Genomic DNA, 18,084 nt, shown 5'->3' with positions numbered 1-18,084 from the left:
GAAAGGTTTATATTTGAATGAAGAAAGTCTGCCCCCTGAGAGAAGACAATTACTTGAGAGAGTCAGTGAAGTAAGAGCTGTTAGTAAAATGGAACTGCAGACAAACTAGTTTACAGTGTCTTCCCTGTTATGCTCTTTAGTATTAACAATAGAAATACAGTAGTTTGATACAAGACTACTTCAGGGCTATAGTATTTACCACTGGACATGTGCTTCTGAAAAAAGGTAAGTAGATGCTGATCAGTAGATCAATCAGATCTGCTGGAATAACCCTGCCTAATGCCCAGAGATTAGAAACCAGCACTCACTCTGAGAACTTGAGGACCTGTATGACGTTACCACATAAATGATAAACACACAGGTCCAGGTTAGTTCCAACAGACCACAGCAGCTAAGATGCAGTTAGCTCTGTAATCGAGATAGCCCCCCTAACATAATATTCTGTTGAATATTTGGTTGTAACAGTTGAGTTCACAATAAATCAATTAACTGAAGACTTTTGCAAAAATTCTTCCTTTAAGGAATGCTTATTTTGGTGTAAAAAATCTGAACAGAACAAAGCTCCATTTCCAATTTCAGTTAAAACAAAACAAAAAAAAAGAAATTAATTATATGAGATGTCTTATCATTCATGCTGCTAAAAATACATAGTATCAGTTTATTCAAACAGAGATTAAGATAAATGCATCCACTAAATAAAAATGGAGCACCTCTGCTGTGAAGACAAGCTGAGAAAGTTGGGGCTATTGAGACTGGAGAAAAAAAGGGTCTGAGTGAACATTATAGCACCTTCCAGTACCTGAAGGGGCTACAGGAAAGCTGAGGAGGGGCTTTTTATCAGAGAGGGCAGTGATAGGACAAGGGTTAAGGGTTTTAAACTGAAAGAGGGGAGATTTATTTTAGACATCAGGAAGAAATTCTTCACCATGAGGGTAGTAAGGTACTGGAATGGGTTGCCCAGGGAGGTTGTGGAAGCCCCCTCCCTGGAGGTGTTTAAGGCCAGGTTGGCTGAGGCTTTGTGCAGCCCGGTCTAGTGTGAGGTGTCCCTGCTCATGGCAAGGGGGTTGGAACCTGATGATCTTTAAGGTCCTTTCCAACCGTAACCATTCTATGATTCTATGAAAAATACTATGCTGAAAGAATGTACATGTTATATGCAAAAGCACTCGAGCTCAGGAGCACTAACTTGCACTCAGTATAAGTACAATAATAACTTAATGCCCTATGTGTGCACATCTGCAACAGTACAGTGTTTTCCTTAATAATCATTATGATCAGAACTCATCTGATTATCCACAATATCCTGGAAGGTTTTGGGTTATGCTTAACAGTATCTTTAGATTAAATTCTCTCTTTGCTCTTCCACAGTACTCCGCAAACCCAAAGATTTGGATAATCTACATCTTCTAGTCATTCTTTTACTTTCCAATTCAATTTCTACAAAAAAAGTATTAGTATAATATGAATATTTCATCTGACACAAGATGATTTGGTAATGTGATTTTTAAGTGGACTGGGACTAGTGCAAATGGGCATAAAGAAGGCCAAAGATCACACAGGAGGTGAGAAAGAACCCAGAAAAACATACATATATTTTAGCATTGTAGGCAAAAAAGAACTCTGATCTCAAAAGAGTTAGGACAAGGAAACAATAAACAGTCAAGGAAAGAGCAGGATTCCAGAGTGACACAGAGTTCATCCCATGCGTGATAGAAAGAATGTATGGACAGTTTATTTTCAGATGCTTTTTAAAAACAAAACAAAACTAAACAACACAGAGAGACATAATTACTGAAAATCATGAAAGCAGTTATATATTCTAAGCTTTGTGTCTCCCTGATTTATCCATAACAGAGACACCAACATAGTTTATCTGGATTTTAATTCTAAACCTACTCCTCAATTCGCACAAATAGAAAATGGACATTAAGTAGAAATCAGCTGAGTTACATATATATACAGTTACTCCTAATAACTCAGATTGCTAAATAGAAAATGTACTCCTCATACGACAAAGCATAATTTCACTAGCTGGACCAAACACAGAATCATTGATCATACAATGTGTCATGTGCAAAGCAAAAAAAACCATTCCAACTTCCAGTTGACTTATAAGAAATATTACTACTACAGATGAAGTTCAAAGAAAGTTGAATTTCTTGTCCTCAATAGTGGACTATAAATTAACATGCTCTGTTGCGTTAGAAACAGTGTGTTAATCAAAAGATCTGAAAAAGCACAGTTTAATATATGTTTTCTCATGCATAACAGGAGACATCTTGTCATGATACATCTTGTCAAACCTATTAGAAATACAATCACTGATTCTCAAATCCTTTAAGAATGGTATCAGAAAAACAAAAGTAGGAAAAACTTGGGGTATAATAATTTGGAAGTCACTTCTACCTGCTCCTGACCAGAAGTGTTATAAGGGAGAAAAAAAAAATAGGTGGCACAAAGTACCTTGCCAAAAGTGTAGTCATTTGCTGAGAAGAGACAGTGAAACCCTATATGGTTCACAAGGAATGTGGGTGAAGTGCACAAGAAGTAAGGAAATGCTGTATGTAGCAAACCATGAAGTACCACCAGAGTATGGCATCATGGAAGTAATGTGAGTTAAGGCTCACAAAAACCTCCTCTGCTCCTTTCCCTTCTATTTGCTCTAGGAATTTGTCTACTCAAACACCTCTGCTGAGCTCAATCACGGCAGTTTCCACAAGGAAAATATGGTCTCTGAAGTATGCATGAGATAACCACATCAGGGCATAACATCGGACAGGAATGCTACGACTCACTGAGCATCCTTTGAAGGGAAATTGGAGTAGCTACACCTTAATTCCATCAGTATGCAGGAATTATCTGCAGGCTGTGCTGTCCTAGATAGGCACAATGTAGCTCCTTATGAGAAAAGCATCACAGAACCAGATGTGCACTGCAGAAGGCCACCTTACCCCCTTCCATCCAGTTACCACAGCACAACATGTATCTGCTTGCAGGGAACAGATCACTGTCTCCACTGCACTACTTCTCCTCTGCCTGGATTTACTTCTTTATTTAATGAAAGACAGAAATGCTCTATAACTCTAAAAACATTGGAAAGGACCTGTTCCAATGTTCTGTATGAAATAAAAAACCTCTGCTAGAAATTTTTGTAGTCCTTAGGAAACTAATAATGTTGAATCATGAAACAGTGCTTAAAAAGCTATAGAATTGGCAAACTCAAACTCCAGTTCATGTGATTGTGGCATTGAAGATCCAATCTATGTGATTATTGAACAAAAGCAATCACAAGGCTTGGAACTTCTCAGCTTCTCACAAACTCAAGTTTTCCATTTGCAAGGTCATATTTTATAGCTGTATCAAGATGTGTTGGGGCGAGCAGTTCACTGGGTGTTTCCTGCCAACATGGAGCACTGAAGATGGGGTTTGGTAGGGGTTTTTGGCAGTGTGCCTCCCTGTGCACGTCAGGCACATGGCTGCTCCTCAATATTTCCATGTCCCAGCGTACTTTATTCATTACTCAGCAGTGCTTCAGAGCTCTCTGAAATAGGAAGCTTGCATTGGTCATGATTCAGTAAGTACTTACAGCACCCAAGAGATGATGTTTCTGTATTTTAATTCTATTTACTTAAAAGCAGAAGGCATCCTACTCTATTTAATTTTTTTTCACCTAAAAGGAAATACTTCACTTCAGGAAAAGAAGGCATGTTCAGAAGATAAACTGTATGTTTAACAAGTCTTGAACAATCAGTAGCATACTCACATGGGAAGTCATCCACAAACATGGGGTCTATGTTATGCAGCAGTTCCACTCGGGGGGAAGGTCTTCCTTCACTAGAGGAGATTTGAAAAGGAAATGTTAATTTCCATCTACAGCTCATTAGGATTCTGCATGTTTTATTTTAAGGCTTTTTGTCATCCTAATACAGAATGAGCTCATAAGCATAAACTACTTGCTACATACTTCAAGATGAATATGTTTTTTCAGGCTAGTAGCAACAGCTTTTGTCTCTGTCACTCTTCCCTGACTTCACTGGTGCTTACTGGGATTATTCATAGGTTTACAAAGTACAGAACTGGCCCTGCCAAAGTAGGGTTTTACAATAACCAACTTTAAAAATTAAATTTTGCAGAATAAGCTGGCATGGCACTTGCTATGCTCTCTGCATATCTGAACAAGGACTGAAGGCATTTTGGCTCAGTGCAGTGCCTCCAAAAACACTAGAGGCATTGGCTACCCCTCAAAAAACCTACCTTCAATTTGTAACTGAGGTCAAAAGGATTATTTAGATATTATAAAACTTCTTGTGGGGGGAAAAAAAAACATCAACCCCCTTTTTTTCTAGCCTCTACATAGAGATGGTGTGAAATGAGCCTCTGAAATTATCCATTAAGTACATCTAAGTCCTAAAAAAACTGAGTAAAAGAAATTTACTCCTTATAAAGAGCAACATGATTAGGAATGCATAATTAGAGAGAACCTTGGGTACATCATGATATAATAATATTTTATTATTTGGCAGTGACCCTAAACACATCCTTTTAGAAACTTCTGAATTACTTGCTTTTTTTTTTGCTTAGGAGCTTCAGGACTCAAAAAGTCAACAGGGCGCCCAAATCACTTGGCATTAAGAATAAAAAAAACAAAAAACAAAAACCAAAACTCAACAGGTAACATAAAACTTAGTGAAAACTTCAAAAATTACTGTTATTTTAATAATCTATAATTAAACAATATTTACCTGTAATTTAAATTTTCAATAACAACTAATTAAAACTAATATTGTTCCATTCTGTTTGTAAAACCATTTCTGAATGCTACACATTTTCAGTAAGTACAAAATTAACAAAAAGGATTGGATGAAACATTAAATGTGTTCAGATAATACAGCCTTGCAATTAGTACAGAGGAAGTACAATATTTAACCCACAGTGTTAGTAATTCCCTGTATAAAACTGCCACAAAAATGTTTTTCCCATAATGTTAGTGAAAGGTTAACTCCCCCAAACTTTCCTGGCCTCACAGCCTAATATTTACAGTAGTTACACTCTTAACTAAGGAATGTCTGATTTTATTTAATGAAATAGACTCTTACTGTCTAGGTGCTCCATTTACAACTGTGGTCAAATGTGCCTTTCACAACCTGATCATAGGTAACATTAACATGAACCAGTTATCACAAGTTAAACTAGGATGCAGATTTTTATCATGTGAATGACTCTGTAGTAACTACTTGGGAAGATATTCTTATTTTGCAGCTGTATCTACATTTTTCAGTATCATTTTAAGAGAAAGCAAACACCAGAGTTAAGCTAAGTAATCTAGTATCTTCCACCAGGGTCAAATACAGAAGAAAGAAGTAACTTACTCCTATGTACTTCTCTTGTTTATACATCTAATATTTGTACAGTACCACAGGAGGTAGGAAGTCAGAAATTAGGATATTTATGCTGTTCAAGCAGAGTAGTATTACCATCATCTCAGAAATTTATGGCTTCTAATCTGGAGGGTGGATACTGTATGCTAAACATGCTATCAACGTAACTGCACAGCTGGTAGAATAAAAAATACAAATATTGCACCTGCATTAATTTAAGTTTTCCATGCTGCAGCTGTATTTTTTATTAAATCATTTTGTTGTGTTTTTTTTCTTGGATAGAATATTGGTATTACGAACTTGGAAATGTGATTCACATATAATAATGAGATTTACTTTGTGATGCTTATGGCATTACTGCATTAAGCTCTGCAGCACTATTAGCTAGAACTCAATTGCTTGTTCAGTTTGGATGTTACTCCAGTAACTGCGCTGCGCACAACATGGGGGTCTCAAACCAGCATATATTATTCACAGAACGATAGCCAGAAAAAAGAAGGCAGCACTGTATGTTGAAGAAAGCTGTTGGCTGACAGAAAAGGACATCAGGAAGACAGAAACAATGTCGCAAGGAAAACAAGTAGAGAATTACACTTGTAGCAGAGTTCTTTTTCCCTGTGCCTAGACTCTGTCCTCCACATTTACGGAGCTCCACGCTGACCTTAATCCCCTCAAAAAACATGGTCTCAACAACAGATTCACCTTGGCAGATGTTCTGCCAAGGATATTTTGCATCAGGAATATACTTGCCAGTTGAGCTAGAATAAGAAAGCAATATGATTCTCTAGGGAATCCTGCCTTTGTATTTTAGCAGCTTCCACTGTAACCACATCTTACAATGGTCTAATTTTAGAATCTTTATTTTTAGACTCCAATATCCTAATACATTGCTCCCCTCCATAAAAATACAGAACTTGTAATTTTGTCCACTTATTACTCTACCATGTCTAACTGACTATTTAATTAAGCAGTTAAAAGGCATGATTTTCCAAGTGAGACCTCCATGTAAGACCCTCTTGATGAAAGCATATGGACTAACTTCAGAGTTCCTTGTAGTATCAGCTAGTTTCTGCTTTGCAAAGTTTTAAAAACATACAGAACAATCTATTACTCCTTAGCGAACATGAACAAACATCTACATGTGATCTTTCACTTTTGTTGTTGTTGTTAAATACGCAGAAGGTGTCCTTGGGAAGGAATCCAAGGTTTTTCAGAGTAAATATGTTTATCTTGCACAAAAACATCCTCAGTATCACTCAGCAAAATCTGAGCCTTTATAACCTTGCCACATGTTCTATTTCTCTGGGTCATATCTCTACATGCTTTCCTAAAATAATTATATTTCAGATATGCTGGAAATTAACGTCACTTTGAGCTTCAGACTGTTCTTTCTTTAGCATTAATTTATACTATAACAACAAATTTTTTTTCAAACAGGTGTTTAATTCCTAAGATGAATGTAAGCATTTGGTACACTAGAATTCAAGTTAATCTCTTCATCCAATTAATTCTATTATTTCCAACATTACAAAAATATAAAACTGAAACTGGCCCTGAAAAATCATATATGTAAACTTGAAAGCCTACATGCTAACAAGCTTTGAAGAAATATTATTTTCACTGCATTTCAGCCTGACTCTTTCCGTTCCTATCATACTGCTTCACGAGCTCTGCCATTTGGTTTTCCATTTTCCTGTTAACGCAAAATAAAATCCTTCTTCTGAGCACAGACATACTAGATATTCAGTACTGAAAACCAAAATATATCAAAACAATGTATCAACCAGGGCAAATTCCCACATAAGGAAAATTATTTTGCCTAGTATCTCAATTTCAATAGAGTAGCAAGCATCTGGAGAACAGATTTTTCTTAGAAACAAAAAAGTGCCTTTTGAGATACTTGCTTGGAAACAGGCAGTACAGTTTAGATTCCTCGACTAAAAGCATTTAAGTATTGTTTTCTATTAATTGTTCTTGGTACTCTCAATTACAATTTTGGTAAAACAATTAGTGATATTATAACTGTATTTTCATAAATAATTTCTAATATGTACATGGTTTTAAACGCTCCACCTATATTGTAGTGTTACCCAGGGCAATCTGAAGTATTAGGAAAGTGTAATCTCCTATGATTTATGTAAAAGTTTTATACATGAGATTGGAATGGTCTGATGGATATCCAAAAATGAGTTGGTACAATAATACTACTCTGAGTTGTTTTTGAAAAGAAGTTAGAGTCATCAAAGGGAAAAAGAAAATCTAGTTCCAAAGGTACCTGGAGTAAAATAAAGTTTAGGAACTACTGGTTTAAAGATATGCTTCAACAGAATTTTACACACAAGAAGGGTTTTTGGTGGCCTATTATCTTTCACAATAGAAAACTGTAGCTGGAAGGCCAAGAACAGAGAAAGACTGGGAAGATCTGCATGTTGAGACAACAGCACAAACACACAGCAGGGAAAGGGCCCTCAACAGTTTGTGCTAATGACATCCAGATTAGCAGGTCAGCAAGATTCCAGCACACCTAGGCCTGCTTCCCAGGACAGGGACATCTGGAGACAATCCAGCCAAACTGATGGCACCTGGTGACTCACAGAGGTACGACAGGATACAGAAGCAGGGTACAGAAGGGTACAGAAAGGCATAACAGGGACTCTGCATGGTTAACAACACAAGGAGAACACAAAAGATGTTAGAAGGACTTCATATCTGGTGGCTCTGGACTTCTGTACCATGGCAACAATTCCTGGGTCTAACATCTGGTCATAAGTGTCAAGGTGCCTGGCTGCCAGATAGATGGCTTGAAAACCCCTGCCCTGGTGCCTGGCTGCTGGTCAGAATTGTTAGATACACACCTTTTGGTGAGTAAGAGCATCAGACTGTGAGAGTGCAAGTAAAACTCGCTGTATTTCAGTTTCTATTTTAAATAAAACCACATTATTCTTCTATTAGGTCGTTCAGTATTGTAACAGTATTTTCTGCACTACCAGGTCAGCAGATCAAATCTGGAAGAGCAGACCAGCTTTTCCTGTCCTTTTCTGAGAGTTTTTAAGTAGCATGCAAATACTACACATAAGAAAATAAGTAAAAACAATGAGAACAAGAACATTGTATTTCCTTGGTTTCATGCATTTTATGAAAGAAAGTATAGCTAGCTAAAAAGAATGCAGATTAAGGTACTTTTGTCCACAAGAAACACGTACTCCTGAACTCTCTCTTCTCATGCCATTTGTCACATTCTTGTTCTTCAAGTCAAAATTAAGTAGAGGAGGAATAAAATGAACAGTTGTATAAATGTGTCATTTTCAGCACTTCTATTTACTACAATAACTTAATCAGTATTAAACTGGGCTGAAAAAAATACAGATGCAACATGGCGATTAGCTATTAGTTCACTTTTTCAAATGAGATAGAATCTTAGCAAAATGTAATTTCACTCACTATAAGCAACATATTTGAACTTTCCATCAGATGTCATCAAAAGGGCATTGTTTGCTATCCAATATTCAAGTGACCTTTTGAATTATGATCACAAAATTTCTCCTGATTATATAGGAAAATCATGCGAAATTTGACATTTCAGCTGCAAGATCAGGCAAAGAGAAGCCTAACAATTCACAAAAACTGCCTTTTCCCCCACTCCACACAGAGACCCTCTGGTTGGCACTACTGAAAATATTGGAGGACACTTAACTCCCTAGTAGTGCCAGTAGAAGTTGCATTGAGTTTTTCCATGAAGAGACAAGATTCTGCTGTTGGAATTCTGCTGGTAGCTGGAATAAAAGTTTACAGTTTAAGAGTTCCCTAGGATCCTCCTGATACTGAGTTTTCCCACACTAACATCAGCCCATAAAACTTTTTACTGCCCCTGGCCGGACAGGAGTCTCCACTCCTTCCCAGTAGTTAATGGTCCCTGGCCTCATTTAGATACATTCTTATCTTCTTCCACTTGGAAGGAGCAATACAGTACAGCTGGGCACAAGGCCATGAGCTCTTCCCAAATTCCAGCTAATACAGAAAACCTTCAAAAGCTTGTTTTGAAGCACATTGCTTTGAAAACATTGCTCCTCAGAAGCAGAGGCAGCACTAAGAAAGGAATTGAGTTCAGCAGATTCAAAACAGGTAAACCTACAAAAGGAACAAACAAAACAATACTGAACTCAAGAGATGCAGGAGCTGGTTTTTTGATCTTTTTTTTCAAAGTCTAGCAAGGGATGGGTAGATGCATCCAACTCTGGCTGCTCTAACTCTATTTCCCATCTCAATCCCTGACCCAAACACTCCTGCTCACACTTGATTAGGAAGTAGCTCCATAATTCACAGTCTAGAATGCTAAGATACACAAAAATTGTGTTTATAGTAATGCGCTACTGCAGAAAATTCAGCAGTTGCTACATAAATATCTACATTTTTCCTCAAAGCAACAGTAGGAGCCCTGAGAAGGGGACAAAAGGTTATAAAACACATAATATAATATTGTCTGACTACTATAAAAACAGAACAAAGACCACCAAAATAAACAAACCCCTAAATCTCAGTTGAATGGCAGGTAGGAAATAGAATTGTTAGTCCTTTTATTCTCCTTTAGCAGTATTAAACTTCAGGTCCTAAATTACTTTTATGCAAAATAAAACTATATTCAAAGACCCACTAAAATAAATACAACTTCTAAGAACACAGACAGTAGGATTTAGTCCCACCAATGAATACATTACATGAAGCACGGAAGAGGAAGAAAAAGAGGAATTTAAGCCATGTCACCATGCAATTTTTGCAAAACTAAGGGTTGGCCTCAGAAGAGAAAATTCTGCAGAAACTCAGGTTTCAAGGATTTTGCAATCAATTTTAGTAGAATAAAAAACATCAGAATAAAATAAAAGCTTCAAAAGCTGAAGGACTGACTGAATACAGATCTCAATTTAATATTATCACAAAGGGGCGACACCAACTAGAGTTTATTTTGATAGCTTGCTCCAGTGAAAAAATAACTTTTATCAGTTAATGCCAAATTCTTATATTCTTTCACATTCTACTTACTCTGCTAAGCCAAGCACACTAGTAGTAAGCACATACTCAGATGTGCTCATAGTCCCCAGTATCCAGTATTTGTGATACCATTTTTACTATTCTTTTCCAGAGAAAAATGTATGGGATTTAACTCATTTCTTCTTAAATGCACAGAAAACCCTCCATTATCTGAACTAATGGGGTTTGGGATATCCCAGTTAATCCAGACAGCATGAGAGGTGCACAGAGAAACCCCAGTAAAAGTAATTAGCTTAGAGCAAACCTGCCTCTTTTTTCCAGCCATCAAGGAATGTCTGCACTGTCCTGAGCGCTCCAGCTTGCTTAAATGACACACAACATCACATCTTTCAGCAGTTAGGTCAGGCTCAGTTTTGTACTCAACCTCACAGGCTTTTTGAGACAGTGAACAGCATGATACAGACCTATTCAAATGACTAGACTTGGAGCCAGTCTGACACATCCTGTACTGAGCTAACAAACCACCAAAGTGGAGTTAATGCTCGGTGAGCTCAATGTCTGCATAGATTTCCCAGATGCACAATTTCAGTGTCTGCATAGATTTCCCAGATGCACAATTTCAGATACAGACTGCAGAGACACCCAACTGGGCTCTGCAGAGAGCAGGTCTAGGCCCATAAAAGTTTCTAACTCATACTCTATGCTGTCCATGATTGGTTAATGTAGTTCTGAATCTGACAATGCTCTTGAAAAAGTACATAATGTTTGTGTATTCTTGTGTCCACAGTGATAAACTCAACAAAGTTAAAGCTATATGGAGGTTTTGCATCTGTGATCAGGATTAATTTCCAACCTGGATAATTCTTTCATGGATAGCAAAGTTAAGTGCACTTACACCTTCCCTTTATTTAGTGAAAGGAACACACAGTATTTCCCCCTGCAGCTCCAGCTCTGATGAAATTCTTCTCATACCAGAATGCTGACTGTGATTTGAAATGCAAGTTACCTGATAGTGTTCCAAACATTAAAGCCATCCAAAGGCTTAGTGCTATTGGTATGTCCTCCAGCAAGGTGCACCAGCGTTGGTAGCCAGTCAGAGATATGGATGAGTTCATGACTTTCTACACCCTTTTGTTTCAGTAAAGGACTTGCAACAAAGCCTACTCCTCTCACTCCTCCTTCCCAGAGGGTCCATTTTCTTCCTCTCAGTGGCCAGTTATTACCACCTGCCAAAGTCTGCCCTCCATTATCTGGAAAACAAATTATTATTGTTAAGAAATTGGTAGGCAATTATTGGTAAGAAAGAAACAGAAAAATCCTCTCCAAAACATTTATTTACCTGGCTTTAAAAATATCTTCACAATTTAGACGTGTGTCATCCAAGTACTTGCACAGTGCTGTTATGTGTTCATAAAAAATATCATGTGTTTAGAGCACATAACAAACACATGTTAATTCTTGCCAGAGTCTTAAAAATGATCCTGATGTCAAGTTATTGCTAGGCATAAATGATACCATACTAGAGACCAACGATTTAAAATGTGTTTGTTAAGATGTCGATTCTAAATATCATCAGATACACAAAGCTTTCAGAATCAAAGACTTTAAAAACTTAGTTCCATCCACTTTACAGGCCACAAGAAGAGTTGCTATCAATGCCATCAACAGCACTCAGAATATGCTGTTTTCCAGAACAGTATGGTATATTTAAAATAGGAAGCTGTTATTCCAATGTTAGGAAGGACAATACCTGTACTCCTAGTTTAGGAGGTTTTTTCCTAGATTTTTAGGCAGCCACATTTATTTCTAATGTTACACAAAACAGACAGTTTCTCAGGTAGAAGGAGTTGAAACTATTTAAATAGTTTAAGCAGTTTGGGAAGACACTGACTTTACTGTGTTTGGTGAGAATTACATATAAGATGGTTACAGAGAAAGCTGAACCATGACTACCATAACTCAGAAATATCTACATGAATTAGAGATAGCTCATGTAATTCTTTTTAGCTTTCTCTGACCAAGCCTCCACACTTAGAATAAAATCCAGATTCCTTAAATTAACAAATTAATTATTCTTCAGAGTTACTTCTGGTACAGCTGTATAGCTCTTCAAACCTATTGTAATGTTCTCAAAAGAGTCATCAATGACAACTCTTTTATGCATAATTTTTCTTAATTTTAATGAGGTTAAAATTATCTAAAATAGTAGTTGTTCAACCGACATTCAGTGTAATTTGACATGTTTATATCATAATTTCTGATTAAGAAATGGCAATATGAGGGAAGAAATAAGAAATGCATATCCAACACCATACAGAAGAACTTTACTGTAAGCACAACACAAAAAATTATATCCCTTTTTTTTCACGAATTAGGGATCAATGTAAACCCCTTCTGTGAACATCTTTCTACTCCACATAGAAGACCCTTTTTGTTCTACTAAGGAATAAAATAGTGCATACCTCTGAAGACTGTAAAAGGTGGAAGCCTAAGTTAAATGAAGCTCTTGGGAAAAATAGCATAATTTGAAAAGTGTAAAGTGCCCCATGGTCCAACTAGCTTCTGGCAGGGCTGCTTGTGTGACGTGTGTTCTGGGGTTAAAAATAAGTATCATCTTCAATATCAAATGCAGACCATCAGATACTAGCTACCAATAATTCTCACACAACTAAGTTGAGCACTGAGATCTGAGAATTTAAACAGTTCCTGGTTACAAACAAACAAACAAACCAACCAGTTTCAACAATTCCTTCTACTCTTCTTGTAAACAGGAATTCCTGTCAGGGATATATTCCTGGGAGAAAGCTTTTAGTAGCTTTTGACCTTTGGTGGCCTTAAAATAAAAGGTTTCTTACCTACATTATATTAGACCACAGTTTGGATATACAGCGGGATAAAATCTTAAGTATGTTAAATATCTTCATATCACAAGCTACCTGATGTCACTATGAGTTTAATACTAGCACATTATATCTTTTTTCAGTCCTGAGTATAATCTATGAAGTAGCAAGGAACTAACAGAACACTGTCTTTCTGAAGAACAGAGAGAGAAAAGTGTGCATTTCCAGGGGTACAGACAAATCTTTGTTATACTCTCTTTTTCTTTACTTTCTGTATTTGAGTTGAAGAAATTCATATTGTGTCAGTTTCATTACAGAAAAAATTCCCCAAGACAAGGATTCTATCTAATTAATATCCTGTAAAAACTCGTGTGGTATCAGCATTAACACATAGTACACCATAGTTTAAAAAAAACGGGGGGCAGGAATTCCTGCTTGTTAGCTTATCTGGAATATAAATTTTAAAACTCCACGTATGAAACAAGTTTCATCCCGCTCATTTGGACTTCTCCTTTTCACACATTACTATAATGTATTTCCTTTTCCCTCATGAACTCTTGTTCAAGAGGCACTTTCTGCTTAATTTCTTGACTGAGTCATCAAGAAAGTGCTGAAGGAGGGAAAAGGATTTTTTTTATTTGATTACTGAAATCTGTTTCCCTTCCAGGTAAGCAGAATTGAGCTGATGCATCACTGAGGTGCTAAGTGCCTTCTTTTCTCCAGTCTTCAGTAGTAAGAGCAGTTGATGTCTGGGCACCCAGACCACACTGAGGTGGAAGACAGACGTGGGGAGCAGTTTGAAGACCCCATAATCCAAGGGGAAACGGTCAGCAACCTGCTACACCACTTAAACACACACACAAGTTTATGGGGCTGAATGGGATCCACCCATGGGTACTGAGGGAGCTGGCAGAAGTGCTCATCGAAAGACTTTCCATCATCTATCAGCAGTCCTGGCTAACTGGGGAAGTCCCAGTTGACTGGAGATTGGCAAAGGTGACACTCATCTATAAGAAGGACTGGAAGGACAATCCAGGGAACTATAGGCCTGTCAGTCTGACCTTGGTGCCAGAGAAAGTTATGGAGCAGATCATCTTGAGTGCCATTATGCAGCTCATGCAGGACCATCAGGTTCAGTCAGCATGGGTTTATGAAAGGCACGTCCTGCTTGACTAACCTGATATCCTTCTATGACAAGGTGACATACTTAGTAGATGAGGGAGAGGCTGTAGGTGTCATTTGAACTTTAGTAAAGCCTTCAACATAATTTTCCACAGCATTCCTTTGGAGAAACTGGCTGGTCATGGCTTGGCCAGGTACACCTTTCACTGGGTAAAAACCTTGCTGGCTGGGCCCAAAGAGTTGTGAATGGAGTTAAATCCAGCTGGCGGGCAGTCACCAGTGATGTTTCCCAGGAGTCAGTACTGGGGCCAGTTCTGCTTAATGTCTTTATCTGTGATAGGGATGAGGGGATTAAGTGCACCCTCAGTAAATTTGCAGATGATGCTGATTGGGAGGGAGTGTTGATCTGCTTGAGGACAGGGAGGCTCTACAGCAGGGCCTCAACAGGCTGGAACAATGGGCTGAGGTTCAACAACGCCAAGTGTGAGGTCCTGCACTTGTGTCACAACAACCAACTAAGCTATTCCCCATACTCATGCTATTTTAGCTAAGTGTCTCAAATACGGAACAAACTCCCAAGTTCATATGGAAACTCCCAATAGTTTAAAACACCCACTGAATAGCCAATTAGGTAAGAGACAAATGGGATCATTGTTGCTTCATGTTCTACACTGGCTTCATATCAAATTCTAAATCCACTGCAGAACAATATTTCCCGAATGATTTATCATCCATTTTCACAACTGTTTCTCTTCATGACTCATCCTAATACCTAATCTCAGCAGGCAGTTTCCAGAGCAAAGCTTTTGAATCAACCAAAGGCCCTGATTTATAACATTTCTTATTATTAAAGCTTCAGCCTTGTTACTTGAGCTGAAAACAGAAGCCCCCAAGAATGATACTTCAATTTTCTCTTTCATGGAGACAAATATCAAATAGAATTTTCATTAAAAATAATGGTGAAATAGTCTGGAAAAAATGGTAAGTATATTTTTCCTATCTGTAAGAATATTTTTTGTAATTGTATCTATATAGTTTAGACATCAGTAGCGCCCACAACATATTATGTGCATTAGAAAAATCCTCTAACTAACCAGCTGTTGTCCCTAAAGAAAGGATAAAAGGGTAGAGAATAAGGCTATACTTAGAAATTATGGTACTTGGCATAAGTGTTACCTAGTTCATTTATTCAATTCTATTTGCTTTCTTAAATGGAAGAATCATACATTTTTAAAAAGCTTTATTGTTTGCATGGCCTGGCTTGCTTTGATAGGTCTATAGCTACCTTTATTTTCTCACAGTATTTTCACCATTCACATACTTCTGTTATTTTAAGGAGGGGGGGGCTGAGATGCTTTTTCTTCCATTTCTGATGGAATTTTCTCCTACGAGCTGAAGCTTGTGACAACAAAAGAGAACTTTGAGGAGAGACAGTCTCGCTGATACAAGAATGGGCTGAAAGAGAGTTTATAGCAGGCATTACCACCAAAAACAAACAAACAAACAAACAAATGCACAGAAAACATATGTAGGGTAAAAGGCAAAATGACAGAATGAAGCAGAGAAACACAAAGTGGTTTTGATCAAAGTTGTGCAACCACAAATTAAATCAGTCTTGTTGACGACGGGAAAATCTGTATAATGCAGTAATCGTATCATGAACACCAATGATATGCTACACTGATTAGGGAAGAGGTGTCATTCCTACTATGGAAAAGAAAGCAAAAATTCTAAAGAGAAAATTAAGCACATTGACACTTGTAACAGCGCGGAGGGAGTCTCCAATAGTTAGACCTGAAGGAGCCATGTAGTCACAGACAGAACAGTCTCTTACAGGCAATAAATATTTTGAAGTGTCAGGAATTTGTCAAAACAGTCCCTAGGAATAAAAACCAGGCTCATCCCTATCATCATTCACACTATTCATGTGAATAGCATAATTTTTTTTAATTTTGTGTTGTCCTTCAGTAGCCAAGGGGTAGGAATCTGATTAGATCTGAATGTATCTTAAACAAAATGATTGCCACATGGAGTAATTTCTTTGGAGCTGATACTAACAAAACTATCAGGTCTAACCCCCCCTCCTAAAACCAATGCAGTGCTTCCAAACCCAAAACACCACATTTTGTTAATTTCTCCATATAAGTGTACATGTGAGACATGTGTCCTGATAAAATAAACTGATATAAAGCTCTCACAATAGTCATTCACAATACCTTAACCCCCTGAATGTTTTTAAAGCACTGGCAAAGCTGATTCTTACTAAATAGCATGCATTGCTATAGCAAAAACAAAATTTTGAAGTGAGAGCTTTTGTCTTCTGTTTTGATTAAAAGACCTGCAAAAAAAACCAACAATTTTTTTCTTCTAACCCTAGCAACTACCCAAATATGCCTTCCAGAAAGAGATATTTTCATATAGGACTATGTCTGTATTCTTTCACTCTGATGTATCTGTTTACATCTAATCACTTTCCTACCCATCCCGAAGTCCATACAATGCTGTTCACATTAAGTTATTTTAATGGAGTGAGTTGAAGCAACAAAAATCCATAGTAATTCCCTCCCAAAAGATTTTGGATGAAAATGGGAGCCATTTCTCACAAAAATACATCAGATAATCTATTTTCAAAGAGAAGGTGACTATCTTTCAAACTACTGTGATAACTAGGTAATGAAGAGGAATGGCACTTTAAAAAAGTTTATTTAGTTTAATAAAAACCTTTCAACATAAGCAAAATAAAAGCAAGGTAAAGCTTTCAAAAAGCTAACGCTAATATTTTCTGCTCACAAGCATCTGCTTTTGTAATTATAATTAATTGTCATAGACATGAGATAGAGTTTAATTTGTTAAATCTGCAATTTGTAAACTGTAAAAGATGTTTCACAGAGGTTCTTAAATAAATCAATAAACAAAACTAAATAGAGAGGCCCTTTTGTTTCTCCCAAACACTTCTCTGAAGAGTTGCCAGCTGCCAAACATTTTGACTAGGGCCATATATATATACGCACTGATGTGGGATGCATGTAGCTAGTAAACAATTTAATGGCTAAAAATTCTTTGAAGAGCAGCTTCACAATAAAAACCAGCTACAAAACAATTCTGAGAGCAATAACTAATGAAGCATGTATGGATTCAAGTCTTCAGATGGACTCACTTTTTTATTGAATTATCCTGGAACTGAAGCAAGTCTGCTTCATACCATGAAGACAGACTGCATCAGCAACAGATACTCACAACTATGGAAAAAGCCTCATTTGGGATTTATATCTCATTAGACAACAGAAAACAAACAAACAAAAAAAGGTAAAAGTGTTTACTTCAGAATGAACCCTGACAAATGTTGCTCCTAGGATCATAAGTTACATCTCGCCTGTGCACATTCTTATTAAAACAAGTCCACAACAGTTACTGAACTCAGGCAATATAAATACCCTTTGTTAAAAATTCACATCAGAGCTCACTACTCCAACAAAGTCAGTTTAAATTGATCAATGGGTTTGAAAGTTACTGTTGGGAGAAGAAATTAAATGGAAACAAGTCTTTTAATATTGTATAAGGCCACATTTAGAAGAAAGGAAGCTTCGTCTCCCCCAACTGTACACACAAAATTAGTTATTGCCTATGTAGTGGAATGAAAAACTCATTTTAAAAGCCATAAAGAGACCTTTGTGTTTTATTTTTTGGATGGTAGGAACAACACTATAAGAAGAGTTTCCAAAGAACGCTTAATATAGTGCAACAAGCACAGTAACTTT

General features: G+C 37.1%; 1 protein-coding gene across 2 annotated transcripts in view; it reads right to left on the bottom strand.

Moving 5' to 3' along the window:
- The window catches only part of ARSB (arylsulfatase B), a 65,438-nt gene that overhangs the window by 20,513 nt on the left and 26,841 nt on the right, over positions 1–18,084 (bottom strand). For both annotated transcript variants that reach the window (XM_051643319.1, XM_051643320.1), the window contains exons 5-6: positions 11,371–11,614; positions 3,764–3,834 (exon numbers count right to left, since the gene is read on the bottom strand). In XM_051643319.1, the coding sequence (XP_051499279.1) occupies positions 3,764–3,834; positions 11,371–11,614 (315 nt within the window). The remainder of the gene's footprint in view (positions 1–3,763; positions 3,835–11,370; positions 11,615–18,084) is intronic.

The sequence above is a fragment of the Apus apus genome, chromosome Z (genome assembly GCF_020740795.1).
Source record: "Apus apus isolate bApuApu2 chromosome Z, bApuApu2.pri.cur, whole genome shotgun sequence".
In the NCBI taxonomy this organism is placed as follows: Eukaryota; Metazoa; Chordata; class Aves; order Apodiformes; family Apodidae; genus Apus; species Apus apus.
This window is presented reverse-complemented; position numbering and strand designations above follow the sequence as displayed.